This window comes from Peromyscus eremicus, unplaced genomic scaffold, assembly GCF_949786415.1.
Source record: "Peromyscus eremicus unplaced genomic scaffold, PerEre_H2_v1 PerEre#2#unplaced_291, whole genome shotgun sequence".
Lineage (NCBI taxonomy): Eukaryota > Metazoa > Chordata > Mammalia > Rodentia > Cricetidae > Peromyscus > Peromyscus eremicus.
In genome coordinates this window covers 264494-280794 of record NW_026734527.1, presented here as the reverse complement: position 1 = coordinate 280794, position 16301 = coordinate 264494, and the positions used below count along the sequence as shown (strand labels likewise).

The window sequence follows — 16301 nt, the reverse complement described above, 5'->3', positions numbered from 1 at the left end:
TTATTTTTTATTTTTTATGTTTTGCTAGGTTACAAAGTAGCAAGTTTCCTTAAGGTATTTTCATACTTACTATTTTGATAGACCCAACCCCTTTGCTTCCCCCATTTATCTTCTGTCATCCCAGCTTTTAAAGTCCAGTGTACACAATTCCTTCCTTCACTTTCAAAACACATGTGTTGTTTTACCATCCTGATTACACTTTGACATACTCTTATGGGCCCCTTTCAAGTTTCCGGGATGCAATCCACATTCACTCCCACATTAACACACATTTCTTAAAAATTAGAAGCTGTGAAGTCATATTCATGACAGTGGTATCTGCTTCTCCTGGCCTGTATTGCATCAGTTAACAGAATATTTTCTATGTCTTCTGCAGCCATTTCCTAGGGTGTTCTACATGAAAATGCACAGGGAAGTAGAGCCTATATTTAGTAGTTCCTAAGGTCTCAGCTAATCTCCCCATTCTGTATAAACTTCTTCAGAATAGTATAAAATTCTTCTAGAATAGACTACAATGTCAATTATACCCCAGCTCTTGATTGACAGCTGACTGTGCCCTCGTGTGTGATAAGTGTGAGGGACAAGAGTGATCTACCTGGGGCTGCACAGTACAGCCAGCTGGTGTGTGTCTGTTCTTAAAGTTGATTTCTTTTACAACATGATTAGCAAATATGAGTATATTCTGAAAGATTTACTTTAAGTTTGTTTTCACTCCCTGTAACATTCCTTTTTCAAATGGACCAACATCCCATCATCCCGATTGTTGCATTTTCTAGGAAAGTTGATGTCTATTCTTCCATCAACACTTGCATTCTGAAGAACTGAGACATTTCAAAGTAACAAACATGGAAAGTAACTACTCATGTTAAAATTTTGGGAATAAGGTATTTTTGTGTGTTCTATGCTGGCCTTGAACTTATGAATTTAAAGGAACCTCAATTTTGACCTCTATGTAGCTCCATGGATTAATGGCATCTTCCTTCACCTCTGGCTACAATCATTTGCCATTATTCATTTGAGCTGAGAAATAGTGTGGCCATATTCTTAAGGATATTGTACTGAATCACAGAATGAATATCTGGAATCTGGCTATCAGAATCATTTTCTTATCACAAACAATCCTGGGAATTCTGGGAAATCTCTCTCTTATGTTCTACTATCTAGACTCTTACTACAGAGAACACACATTAAAGCCCACAGATTTGATTCTCATGCATCTAATGGCATCCAATGCCTTGGTTATTCTCTCTGCAGGAGTACCCCAAACAATGGTAGTTTGGGGATTAAAGCAGTTCTTGAATGATTTTGGATGTCAGCTCCTACTGTACATTCAAGGATTTGCTCGAAGTGTGTCCATTGGCACCACCTGCCTCTTGAGTGTCTTCCAGGCCATGACCATCAGTTCTAGGAAATCCTGTTGGAATGATAACAAAGTCAAAGCTTCAAAGTACATTGACTGCTCCATTTCCCTACTTTGGGTATTCTACATGGTGATACGTTTCATTTTTCTTATGTACACATTTATCAAAATGAATAGCAAAAACATGACAAGAAATCGAGATTTTGGATATTGCTCTACTACAGGACATGATGAAATCATTGACTCACTCTATACAACATTGGCGATGTGCCCTGAATTATTTTTTGCTGTGCTCATCACCTGGTCCAGTGCCTCAATGATTGTCATTCTCTACAGACACAAGCAGAGGGTTCAAAATATCCGTAGCTGTCATGGTTCTAGTAGAAACTCCCCTGAGTCCAGAGGAACACAGAATATCCTGGTCCTGGTGTCTACATTTCTGGCTTTTTATACTCTCTCCACCATCTTGCGAGGCTGCATTGCTCTATTGTATAATCCCAGTTGGTGGCTGGTGTACATTTCTCGCCTCACTTCTCTTTGTTTTCCATGTTTTGGACCCTTTGTTTTTATGAGACATTACTCGGTTTTGTCCATATTCAGTTTTGTATGGTTAAGAAAAAAATGTTCTCATAATTTTATCATAACAATGTAAAATATAAGTTTTTCTTATCTTCCACATTTTACTCAATTATTACCTTATGAATTCAACAAAGAAAGTTAAGGTTTTAGCATCTAGTCTTACTAAGACTGCTAAAAATGAGTACGGGAATTTTGTCAGATGGTTGAATTAGAAGCCTACATGAGCTGATGATACTGTGTTTAGCACACTGTAATCTTTCACATAGTAGAGTTTTTCCTTTGCCCAGATGATGCACAAAGAAGCCAGTAAGTTGTTGCCAATAGAGCTAAGTTTCTTGTGGCTCTCTTCCTCTCATGGAATCTTGACTGCCTGTTTGCTGCTGTACAGACACTTGTATATACTGCACTCTAACTGCAAGGCATACTGAAACCATGGTGGGCCATATATTGTGGTCCTGGTGGACCTTGTCCCATGACAGCTGCTCTAGCATGCTCCAGGACCAGAAATCTTCAGTGATCATTTCCCAGATACGTTGATTTCAGCTGCACCAGAAAACAAACAAACAAACAAACAAAAAACTGTTTGGCTGTTCTTAACCTTATAGCTACACTCCTCAACAAAGTCTGTGAAGATGAGCATCTTCTTGAGCCACATAGAACAAAAACTGTGACTACTATTTTTCACTTTGTACCAAAACCAATTAAAAATGAATGATGCTTATGAGATAATCTTTAATTTTGTTAGATAGCGTTCTTTCCTTTTTATCTTTTATTACATATAGATTTTTTTCTCATACTATATTACCTAATTACAGTTTCCTCTCACCTTACTCTTCTTAGTTACACCCACACCCTCTCCCATATAAATCTATTCCCTTTTGGTTTCTCATTAGAAAAATGAGGCTTCAGGGAGATAACTAAAAAAAAACTTAACACAATAAGATATAATAAGAAATGTAGTTGCATTCCTGCTGAGCTGCACCTGGCCTGGCTCCAGAGAGTAGCACCTAGCCCTAGTCCATCTTTTGTTTAGCAGAAATCTTTTGTTTCTCTTATCCTCTATGAGAATCTTGTCTCAGAGTCTCCCAAGGATACAAAAGTCTATGTAAAACTCTGTTCAGGAAATTTGGAAAACCATGGTACCTGAGAAATTGAGGAATTTGCACTTGGCATTGTATTATTGGGAGCTCCTTTTAAGGTTATTTTGAGCATAGGAAAATTATCTGGCTAAACTGTAATGGATAGAAATAGAAATGCCCGAGGCAAAGGGAAGAAATGCCTCAGTTCTTTGAGGCTAGACCCCCTTACAGCCATGAAAGGCTAGATTCATCCTTAAGATTCCTCTGAGTCTTTTACCTGGACCCACACACCCATGTAACAACACACAGTGACATTTGGCACCCAATGTGGGGCTTGAAGAAGGACAAAGAATCTGAAGAAGGACAGAGGAGCTGGCCGTCTTAAGAACTGGAGGGTGCATTCTCAGGGTAAGAAGACTCTAGGATTGGCAGGGTCATAGGGAATTTAAACTCCCCATCTCAGGAGCAACAAAATGTACAGTTGCTAATGTTTGTCAAAATAAAAAGTGATAACTGCACAATTTTTAAAATAGAATTACAATGGTTCCTGAAATAGGAAATAAGTCAAGAAAAAGACCTCCCTCAATAGATAAAAGGGAAAGGAAAAAATTAAAAAAAAGAATTCTCCCAATAGGGAAGAGAGAAGAAAAGGAAATAAAAGTAAATTTCCAAATAGAAAAAGGAGAAAATTTTAATCAAGAAAAAAGGATTTTTTTCTGGAAAAAGGGTAAAAATATTAAAACTAGGCTTTAAGATTATAGGCCCTGTAAAAGAAAAAGAAGGAAAGAAAAAAGCCTCTTCCCAGTTGTAATAGAGGAAGAAAAGGCTCTTTCCTATATAAAAATTTCAGGATAGCTAAAATTCTGAGCTCTTTCTACCTGGGAGCACAGAATGCTGGCATCTGAATTACAAAGAATTTACAGGTGGGCTCACTGCAGCAGCCTGAACAGCAAGCCCAGAGCATAGACTTCTATTGTCTGGTTGCTTAACTTTGGTTTAAATGTTTTCTTATTTTTCCCTCAGAGTGGGAATTACTCAATATTAAAGATCCTTTCCTGGGAAATATTTTCTGTTTTCCCCTTATGATGGGAATAACTCATTATGAGTATTCCCTTCATGTGAGAAAGAGGAAGTTTATATGGGCTCAACTTCTGGTGAAGAATGGTTTGGGTCAGGACATGGAATGCTAAGTCAATGCAATTTGAGTTTCTAGAGATATTAATCATTCAGTGTATAGAGGATGTTCTTCTCTTTTGATTGTATAATAAATGATTTTCATGGTAGGTAAGCTAAAGGAACAGGATTCACAATTTTAAACTATATATTGGGTATGCTCTTATCTGTTGATCATTATTGATAATTTGGCTCTGCTCTTTAAGTTGCTTTCTACAAATTTTTGATTAAATTATATAGAAGTATAACACCTTAAACAGATTATGTTGTTAGCTTATTAAATAATGCTTTATACTTCTCAGTAATGTTGGTATATTATGTCTGCACAAGTTACTTTTCTAAAGCTGGGGACAAAATACCTGAAAGAACAACATGCCAGGTGTTTTATTTTGCTCTTATTTGAAGCCTGCTGAGGAGCTAGCTTGTGCTCTGAGCCCTTTGTCAGGTCTCATGAAGCTTGTGTCCTAGAACCCTGGCTAAGTGGGTAAAGAAATAAAGAAAGGACAGACTCACAGACACACATACAATGAATTTTTGATAGAGTGGTGTTCTCTTGTCCAGCTACCACTGCAGCCTCGAACCTCATCATATTCACTAAGTACAACCCATGGCAAAATGTGACTTTTCTCCATAAAGGTGTCTGTATGTGAGCAGTCAGGCTGTTAATATCTGAGCTGAGGAAATCTACTTGTCAATTTTCTCACATACAGGCATTTATTCACAAACTCTCAGAATCCAAAGGGAAGCTTTGCCAATCCTCTTTAACCTAGCTCATATGGATAATGGTTATTCCAATTTACCATGCACCAATTGGTGGTAGAATCCTTAAGAGAGCATGTCTGTGCCAAAATACATTTAGTCTGGTGCTGTGGGATGATCTGTATGGCAAATGTGTTGCTCTGATTGGTTAGTAAATAAAACACTGATTGGACAGTAGTCAGGCAGGAGGAAGTATAGGCGGGACAAGGAGAAGAATTCTGGGAAATGGAAGGCTGAGTCAGAGACACTGCCAGCCGCCACCATGACAGACAGCATGTGAAGATGCCAGTAAGCCATGAGCCATGTGGCAAGGTATAGATGTATAGAAATGGATTAATTTAAGCTATAAGAACAGTTAGCAAGAAGCCTGCCACGGCCATACAGTTTGTAAGCAATATATAAGTCTATGTGTTTACTTGGTTGGGTCTGAGCGGCTGTGGGACTGGTGGGTGAGAAAGATTTGTCCTGACTGTGGGCCAGGCAGGAAAACTAGCTACAAATGGTGCCCAATGTGTTGGAAGAGTTTCCACCTAAAACTTGAGAAAAGATTCTAAAATGGAGCTAAAAACAGCTTCCTAATTGTCTCTCTCAAATGAGCGGTAGCTGCTGATTTGTGCTACTGGTAGGTTCCTAAAGTGCGTGCTCGACCTGCCATATGGTGGGAATAAGGCCTCTGCAAGTGGCACATTAAGCTGCGTAGTGGATTTAGCCTTTGCTAGTACAAAACCAAAAAAAAAGAGGTTTCTGGGCTATGTGCTGCTTGGATGAAAGCATAGACTCACAATAGCTCCCAGAGCTGGCGGGAAATGTACCACTGCCATGTTGGGAAGCTGAGGTGGGTGGAGCTAGTAGCTATAGCACCATTTCAGTCTTACAAATGCTGCAGTTTAAAGCAATAGATTCACAATAAGACAGATTCAGATGTAATAGTTTACAATGTGTGTAAAATATATGTAGGCTTGACAGAGACAAAAAAGGTGATATATACAGTTATATAAACAAATGCATAGTTTTAAAAAATAAAGTCTTTAAAGAGACAGTAAACTTAATAGAAAAATAAGCCACATGAAGATGAATATTACACAGAGAACTGGATTGTGTTTTCTTTGGGATTTTTAACTGCAGAAAAACATTTGATTGTAAAAGCTGTTGAGTTATGCCAAAATGTAAATTTTAAAGGTACCTTGACTTCAAAATTTTGATATAAGGATATGTTGCTTTGGAAAAGAGTCTCTGCTTTTGTTTCCACAGAAAGCAAGAGGCTATGGATTTGTTCCAGATTAAGATACATCAGGTTTAAGATACATCAAGACCCCCTGAAAGGTCTTCGATGACACCATGGCACAGATGATCCAACATCCAGAATGATTTGAAGACAACTGGCTCAGACAATACAGCCTCATGAACTATTCCATAATCCTAAAATTTTCTTTGTATCCCCATAAGATACAGCGCCCCCCTCCAGCAGGAAGTAGTAAGAGAAGCTACGCCCAAATCCCCAAATTATATGTAATTTTACTTTGTTAAGGTTAAAACCTTCTTTTTTGAAAAAAAAAAAGAAAAAAAGAAAAAAGAAAAGGGGAAGTGCTGTGGGATGTTCTGTATGGCAAATGTGTTGCTCTGATTGGTTAGTAAATAAAACACTGATTGGCCAATAGTCAGGCAGAAGGAAGTATAGGCAGGACAAGGAGGAGAAGAATTCTGGGAAGTGGAAGGCTGAGTCAGAGAAACTGCCAGCTGCCACCATGACAGACAGCATGTGAAGATGCCGGTAAGCCACGAGCTCTGTTTTACAATAAGGACCATATTTTTTTAAAAATTTTTCCCAGATTTTCATCCCATCATTATAAAATTAACTTGTTTACCTCAGTGGACTTCTGCTTCTCAGTTGCAGACCACACCAGTGATCAGAAGAACTGGTGACTGTCATACTTGCCAGCTGAGCTGCCCTAATACCTAGGTTTGGCTCCCTAAGACTTATTCCACCACCAACTCCCTCCAACCCCATTACTGGCCCAGAAGCAGGGACTTGTCCCCAACTCTGGCATGACAAACTTTTCTGAATTTCCTCTATTCATTTACAGGCCATACAATTCTGAAAATAGATGACTGACCCACATGCCAGATGAAGTGACCACTCACTAGATTCAGCTACCTAAATCTCCCTTCAAGGTCTCCCCTCTCTCATCTCAACAACTTTCCAGTGGCCAGACCTCTGCCTACAACTCCTGCAGATTTCCATTGCTCAGCTACTGCTGAAGCCACAGCACTCAGAAGAACAGAGACTCCATGCTGAACCAAAGGCTAAGCTAGACAGGACAGCCCCCAACTTGTGGGGGCAGTGTGACCTATGATCAGGGAAAATTGCTCCTGATCAGAGCAATCTCACTGGCTGTGAGAAACCAAGGCCACAAAGAACAGAAGACCAAAGAGATAACAGAAACAAAGAAACAAACACCCACCCATCAAAGACAAACTCAGAAATCAGCACCTAGACCTAAAATCAACCCAAATCCAGATGCATAAATGCCACTAAAAGAATACAATTGACAACATCTGTGTAATAATTCACCACCAGAATCCAGCTATCCTACTGTAGCAACACATGAATATCCCAATGCATCTGAAGCACAAGCAAACTACCTTAAAAACAATTTTATGAAGATGATAGAGATTCTTAAAGAGGAAATGAAAAGATCCCTTAAAGAAATCCAGGAAAACACAAACAAAGAATTGGAGGAAATCAATACGTCCCTTAAATAAAACCAAGAAATTAAAGAAAAAATACAACCAGGCCAAGGAAACTTTTCAAGACATAAAAATCAAAATAGAAGCAATGAAGAAAATAAAAACTGAGGGATTTCTGGAAATAGAAAATCTGGGTAAGTGAACAGGAACTATAGACACAAATATCATCAACAGAACACAAGAAATGGAGGAGAAAATCTCAGATGTTGAAGACATGATAGCTAAAATAGATTCATTAGTCAAAGCAAATATTAAATCTAAACAATTCCTATCATAAAACTTCCAAGAAATATGGCAAATGAAGAGATGGCCAAACCTAAGCATAATAGAAACAGAACAAGAAGAATCCCTTGTCAAAAATCCAGAAAAATATAGTTAACAAAATCACAGAAGAAAGATTCTTAACCTAAGGAAAAACAGGCCTGTAACACTACAAGAAACTTACAGAATACCTCATATATTTGATCAGAAAAGTAATTTCCCACACCACATAATGATGAAAACACTAAACATGTAGAATAAGGGCACATATTAGAAGCTTCAAGGGAAAGAGGGCAAGAAACATATAAAGACAGACTTGTTAGAATTACACCCAATTTCTCAATGGAGACTCTAAAAGCCAGATGGGCTTGGACAGATGTCCTAGAGACTCTAAAAGAACATGGATACAGGCCCACACTACTACACCCAGCAAAATTTTCATTGAATATAGATGGAAAATGAGATATTTGATGACAAAGTAAAATTAAATGATATATACTCACCAATCCATCCCTATAGAGGTTACTAGAAGGAAAACAACAAAAGAAATTTAAGTAGACCAAAAAAACACAGGAAGTGATAATCTCACACCTACGAAATACACAAAATGTAAATACACACACAGACACGCACAATCACACACACACACACACACACACACACACACACAAAACCACCACCACCACCAACAACAACAACAACAATAACAAAATAACAAGAATTAACAATTATTGTTCATTAATATCTCTCAATGTGAGTGGACTAATTCCTCATTAAAAAGACATAGGCAAACAGAATGGATGAGCAAACAGAATCCATCCTTCTGTTGCTTACAAAAACATACCTCAACATTAAAGACCACATCTAACAAAGCACTAATACCACAAATATATAAAGAAATCAAGAAAGTAAACATCAACAAACTAATAATTTATTTAAAAATGGGGTACTGATTTAAACAGAATTCTCAACAGAAGAATCTGAAATGGATGAGCAACACTTAAAGAAATGTTCAACATCCTTTACAAGCAGTGAAATGCAATTCAAAATGACTCATAAACTCTATCTTTTACCTATCAGAATGGCTAAGATCAATCCCACAAGTGACATCTTATGCTAGTGAGGATGTAGAGCAAGGTAACAATCCTCCACTGCTGGTGGGATGTCAAGCTTGTATAGCCACTATTGAAATAAATATGTTGGTTTTTTAGAAAATTGAGAAACTTTCTACCTCAAGACCATAACACTCCTTGGCATATACCCAAAGATATTCCATCCCATCACAAGGACACTTGCTCAACAATGTTCACAACAGCTTCACTCATCATAGTCAGAAGCTAGAGAAACCTAGATGTCACCCAAGTAAAGAAGGGATAAAGAAAATGTTGTACATTTATAGAATGGAGTATTACTCTGCTGTTAAAAACAGTGACATCACTCTTACAGCAGATAAACACCTTCAGTAATGTGGCAGTATACAAGATTAACTCAAAAAAATCAATAGCCCTCCTATATACAAATGACAAATGAACTGAAAAAGAAATCAGAGAAACATCACTCTTTACAATAGCCACAAATAATATAAAATACCTTGGAGTAACTCTAACTAAGCAAGCAAAGGACCTGTATGGCAAGAACTCTAAGTCCCTGAAGAAAGAAATTGAAGAATATATCAGAAAATTGAAAGATCTCTCATGCTCATGGATAGGCAGAACTAAAATAGTAAAAATGTTAATCTTACCAAAAGCAATCTACATATTCAATGCAATCCCCATCAAAATCCCAACACAATTCTTCACAAACCTGGAAAGATAAATACTCAACTTCATATGGAAAAACAAAGAACCCAGGATATCCAAAAGAATCCTGTACAATAAAATAATCTCTGGAGGCATCACGATTCCTGACTTCAAGCTCTACTATAGAGCTACAGTAATAAAAACAGCTTGGTACTGGCATAAAACCCACATGTTGACCAATGGAAGCCAACTAAAGACCCTGACATTAATCCACACATGTATGAACACTTAACTTTTGACAAAGAAGCCAAAACTCTACAATGGAAAAAAGAAAGCATCTTCAACAAATGGTGCTGGCATAACTGGTTGTCAACATGAAGAAGAATGTAAATAGATCCATATCTGTCACTCTGCACAGAACTTCTGTCCAAGTGGATCAAAGATCTCAACATAAATCCAGTTACTCTTAACCTGATTAAAGAGAAAGTAGGAAGTAGTCTTGAAGGCACCGGCACCAGAGATCACTTCCTAAATATAACACCAGTAGCACAGACATTGAGAGCAACAATTAATAAATGGGACCTCTTGAAACTGAGAAGTTTTTGCAGGGCAAAGGGCATGGACAGTAAGACAAACAACAGCCTACAGAATGGGAAAAGATCTTCACCAACCCCACATCTGACAGAGGACTGTTATCCAGAATATATAAAGAACTCAAGAAACAATACATCAAAATACCTAACAGTCCAATTAAAAAATGAGCTATAGAGCTAAACAGAGAATTCTCAACAGAAGAAACTCAAATGGCTCAAAGACATTTAAGGAACTGCTCAACATCCTTAGTCATCAGGGAAATGCAAATCAAAATGATTCTAAGATACCATTTCACACCCATCAGAATGGCTAATATCACAAATACTGAAGATAACTTATGTTGGAGAGGATGTGGAGCAAGGGGAACACTCTTCTACTGTTGACGGGAATGCACACTTTTACAGCCACTGTGGAAATCTGTATGGCAGTTTCTCAGAAAACTGGGAGTCAATCTTCCCAGCTATACCACTCTTGGGCATATACCCAAGGAATGCTCAATCATATCTCAAAGACACATGCTCAGCTATGTTCATAGCAGCATTGTTTGTAACAGCCAGAACCTGGAAACAACCCCGATACCCTTCAACTGAAGAATGGATAAAGAAACTATGGTACATATACACAATGGATTACTACTCAGCAGAGAAAAACAATGACATCATGAGGTTTGCAGGCAAATGGATGGAACTAGAAAAATCATCCTGAGTGAGGTAACCCAGACTCAGAAAGACAAACATGGTATGAACTCACTCATAAATAGATAGTAGATGTAAAGAAAAGGATAATCAGACTGCAATTCACAGCTCTAGGGAGGCTAGCTAGTAAAGAGTTCTCTAGGAAAGACACAGGGATTGCTAAGCGAGAGAGAAATGGATGAGATCTACATAAGCAAACTCAGGGTGAGGGGAGGTAATGGAGGGCAAGGGTCGTGGGGAGAGAGCTTAGGAGAGCAGGAGGTTCTAGCTGGATCAAGAACAGAGTGGGAGAACAAGGAAAGAGATACCATGATAAATGAAGACACCATGGGAATAGGAAGAATCAGAGTGCTAGAGAGGTCTCCAGAAATTCACAAAGCTGACTCCATTATAGACTACCGGCAATGGTTGAGAGGGTGCCTGAGATGACCTACCCTGGTGATTGGATGGCCAAACACCCTAACTGTCATGATAGAAGCCTCATTCATGACTGATGGAAGCAGATGCAGAGATCCATGACCAAGAACCAGGCAGAGCTCCAGGAGTCCAGTCGATGAGAGAGGAGATGGATCATATGAGCAAGAGATATGGAGACCATGATTGGAAAAAGTACAGAGACAACTAGCCAAACTAGTGGAAACACATGAACTGTGAACCAATAGCTGAGGAGCCCCCATGGAACTGGACTAGGCCCTCTGGATAAGTGAGACAGCTGTTTAGCTTGAATTGTTTAGGGGGCCCCCAGGAAGTGAGACTGGGACCTGTCCTTAGTGCATGAACCAGCTTTCTGGAACCTAGTGCCAGTACTGAGACACTTTGCTCAGCCTTGGTGCAGGGAGGAGGGGATTGGACCTGCCTCAACTGGATGTACCAGGCTCTGCTGACTCCCCAGGGGAGACCTTGCCTTGGAGGAGGTGGGAATGGGGGTGGTTTGGAAGGGAAAGGCTGGAGAGTGGGAAGAGAGAGAATAGAGAATCCGTGGTTGATATGTAAAACGAATACAAAAATCTCTTAATAAAAAGAAAAATAAGTGACATTGTGAAATTTGCAGGCAATCTGAAAACAAAACTGATCTTGAAAAAAAAATCATTCTGATGAGGCAATCAAGACCCAGACAGAATAACATGGTATTTACTCACTTATAAGTGGATATTAGTTGTAACATAAAAAATAATCAGGCTACCATCCACAGACCCATAGATGCTAAGTAACATAGTGAAATTAATGAGGACACAAGGATCTCCCTGTAAAGGGAAAATAGAATAGATTTCACATATTTACTGGCAGTGGGTAGCGTTGGGATCAGTAGTGATCAAGTTGTGGGGAGGAAGGGAGAAAAATGGGAGAAACTACTAGAATTGGGGGCACATTTCAGAAATACTAATACAGTGCCACGAAAACACAATTGAATCTACCAGGGTAATCCTAACAACAACAAACCTGGTGCAATAAGCTGAACATCATGGAAGTAACTAACAATTTCATGAAGAACTCAAGGTTCACTTCCCACGATGGAACCCATGTATTAAGGTATTAACAGGGACGAGAATATGTGGCTAGGGGGTGCATAGACCCAGTGGTAAAACCACTGTATAAATACAAAGACCATCAGTATAATGATATTTGCCTGAATTTTGTGAATGTTGTTGCTTTTATTGGTTAGGTTTTTTCATGGCAGGGTTTCTCTCTGTAGCCTTGGCTGTCCTGGGACTCCCTCTGAAGACAAGGCTGGCTTCAAACTCAAAGGCATCTACCTGACTCTGCCTGCTAAGTGCTGGGATTAAAAGCAAGCACCAGCAAATGCCCAGCCATAATTTTGATCCAATTAAGCAAGTTTTTCTTGTGAGCACAGCAAAGCTGGTCCAGCAGCTGTGTCCCATAATGTGGGGCTTGGGAGAACAGCCACAATACAAATTTCTAGACTCCTTTTATATGGGAAAATCATAATCTTAGGGTTGCCTGAGGAATATGGCAACATAGGAACCTTGAATGCAAAAATATATGAGCAGATAACAGTTTAAAATTAATTGGCAGAACATCTTGATGTTTGGGAAAGGATAGAGGTCAAAATAAAGTCAGAGTGCAGAACAAGTCAAATTCCAGAAACTAGAGAGTTGTATTTTACAGTAAAGAGAAATGAATGTATTTTGATGTATTTTGACATTGCAACAAGATGGCCACCAAAATTAAGATAGAGTCAGGCTGGCTCAGCATGTGGGAAGAACCTAAGACTTATTTAGCTTAAAGGACATAGTAATACTGGTCACTAAACTTTTCTTTATGATGATCAATCAGTATATTTCTCAACCCTCATTAGAGAAGCTTCTTTTTACAGTCTGTACAGAGTGACACAGAGACCCACATTATGCAAGGTACTGAGAATAAGATATGCTGAAGTGTCCAGCTAAAAATAGGACATCTATACAAAACCTCTTCCTAAAAGAGTTAAGGATCATTATGAAAGAAGAGGCAGAAAGCAGGTTAAAGCCTTTCTGGTGATAGAAGATTATGAGGAAACTGGTTTTGTCCAGACAGAACAAAGATCTTACACTTGTTAATTTACTTGTTAGGACCCCATGCACAAAGCCTGTACAAATTAATCTATAAAAATCCCAGTAGAGTGGAGATGTTCAGGAAATCTCACTCTTAGCTGAAAAGCTAATGGTCACAGATGGTTTCTGAGAGAGGATGCGTCAGATTTCTAATTATTAGGGACTACTCATGATTCCATAGATGCCACTCTACTAGACACATAGTACTGTCACTAAGTAGACTTGGTGATTTTTAATTTTTGAGTCTTTTTTCCTTGTGTTAAGGAGCACATGAAAATTGAAAGGAATTGTGTCGTGTGGATAAAAAAGAAACTGGAAGGAGATAGTCATTTGTGGACTTGACTAACAACATATACATGTACAAAACACTCAAATGTTCTAAGTCATAAGTGATATAAATACTCTAAAATTAACTGTGTTGGTTTGTGTTGGAAGAAGTCAGTGAAGTGTGGAATCCATAGAGACACAGAGACTCTAACTTTCTCATGAATCTGAACTCAAAGTTTCTTGCACCTTCCCCAGGTGCCCTGGTCAGCCTTCAGGGATCATGAAAACTCAGTGCCTCTTCAAAACACTTTATCACTTTGGATAAAAATCACTAGGAAATCTAAAGGGCCTTTGCTAATTAACAACCGAAACTTTTTCATAAATGATCTAGATTCCCAAAGCGAGCTCTGTCACTGTCATTGCCAACGCAGTTGAAATGAAAATTGCAGTTCTGGAGGGAGGTGAGGTCACAAAGTCACAGGCCTCTACATCTGCCTTGTTATAACTCTCCCACAATGATGCTTATTAATGAGACTAGATCTGCCAATGAACCCACCATCCTGCAGAGACAAGAAGCTACGTGAGTGCCTTGTATTTCAGTCTGAGTGGCAGAGTCAGCAAAGAAGGAAGGCCTGAGTAAGTGTTCCTGTCCGGTAAGGGGCTGGAGATAGAAACAGATCCATGGAATAGACAAAGAAGGCATAAGAATAATTGCATAGTAAAAGATGAATTAGAAAGATTCAAGCATTCCTAACCATGTCTCTATTTATTTTCTTAATGTAATATAAGTCCCCAACCATGGGTGACTTTGGGTAACAACAGGATAATGCAGCCCATCTGTGAATGTGCTGAAAGTTTGTGGTAATAAGACAATGTGATAATTTGTGGTGGTACTGTGTTCCCCAAAATATTGTGTACCCTAATAAATTTACCTGGGGTCAGAGAACAGAAAAGCCACCAGATACTTAAGATAGGCAGTGATAGCACACGCCTTTAATCCTAGCATTCCAGATGCAGAAATCCATGTGTTCAAGGATACAGCCAAGCATGGTGACTCATCACGCCTTTAATCCCAGAAAGCAAGCCTTTAATCCCAGGGAGTGGTGGTAGAAAGCAGAAAGGTATATAAGGCATGAGGACCAGAGACTAGAAGCATTTGGCTGGTTAAGCATTCAGGCTTTTGAGCAACAATTCAGCTGAGACCCATTCTGGATGAGGACTCAGTGCCCTCCAGTCTGAGGAGACAAGACCAGCTGAGGATCTGGTGAGGTGAGGTAGATGTGGCTTGTTCTGGTTCTCTGATCTTCCAGTTCACCCCAATACCTGGCTCAGGTTTGATTTTATTAATAAGAACTTTTAAGACTCCTGCTACAATAATTCACCTCAGCTAACATGATGTGTAGAATCTCTTTTCAGTATTTTTATTTTACCTGAATTACCTTGGTTTCATGTAAACTTTAGAACGGAAATATAAGAAGCATACATCCCTGGGAAGTGCAGGATATGACTAAGATTGTGAAGTAAAAAGTTTATATGTGGCACTAAATTTATGATCTGGTTATAGAAGCAATAACTGAATCTGTATTGAATGGCCATTGTTAAAATGACTGATTTGAAGACTCTACCTCTTGAATTTGAAAAAGGAAAATGGAAGAGAAGGTCCATTATGAATATCAGACGAAAGCAGCCAGTACAATGTTTATCTTGAGTTATTGCCCCTGGTTTCATCATACTCTATTTTTAATCACAATCCGATGGCATGCCTTCACTCACTGTTTTTTTCATGCTAAAGGAAGACAGAGCCTTGTGTGTGATGTTCCAGGGTTCTGTCAACTAAATTGGCACTAACATTTAGTATGCTATATCTCACTGGCCAATATTTAAGGTTTCATATTATTCAGATTGTACTTTATTATCTCACATGCCACTCCTCTCTTTGAATGCACTATAAATTTTATTGCAATAGATTCATCAATATAAGAATAAGCAAATAAGCCAGACATGTGGTGAAAACCTTTCATCCCAGGGCTTGGGAGGCAGAGGAAGGCATATCTCTGTGAATTTGAACCCAACAGGATTTACATAGTGAGTCTGAGGACAGCCATAGCTATATAGTAATACCCAGCCATGAAAAATTATAAAAAAAAATCAGCAAGTGCATGCTCACATTTAAAAGAAATGTTTAGGAACTTAATGTTCTTCTCATGCTATTATTTGTTAATTACATATTAGTATTTCTTGTCATATTTTGTACAGATTAATAGTGATAGTAATTCCTCTATATTACCTACTAAAGCCTTTACCTGTGTGATGACAAAAATTCATCTGTCTTGTAACATCATAAACAACATGTCTATCTTGTGCTTCTGACATCAAACTGGACTTAGGACAGTTTCCTGTCAGGTCAGACTGTACTGAGAACACTGCACTTTACTCAAAGCTCAGAAGCACTGGAACTTGACATGTCCTATGAGATAAACATTTACGTCAAAGTG

The 16301-nt window shown here is 38.6% G+C and overlaps 1 protein-coding gene across 1 annotated transcript; it reads left to right on the top strand.

Moving 5' to 3' along the window:
• Window positions 1-1061: 1061 nt before the first annotated feature.
• Window positions 1062-2012, top strand: LOC131901764 (vomeronasal type-1 receptor 4-like). Its single transcript, XM_059252842.1, has one exon. It carries the CDS (start codon window positions 1071-1073, stop codon window positions 2010-2012), a length of 942 nt encoding a protein of 313 aa, XP_059108825.1. The 5' UTR covers window positions 1062-1070.
• Window positions 2013-16301: the final 14289 nt, after the last annotated feature.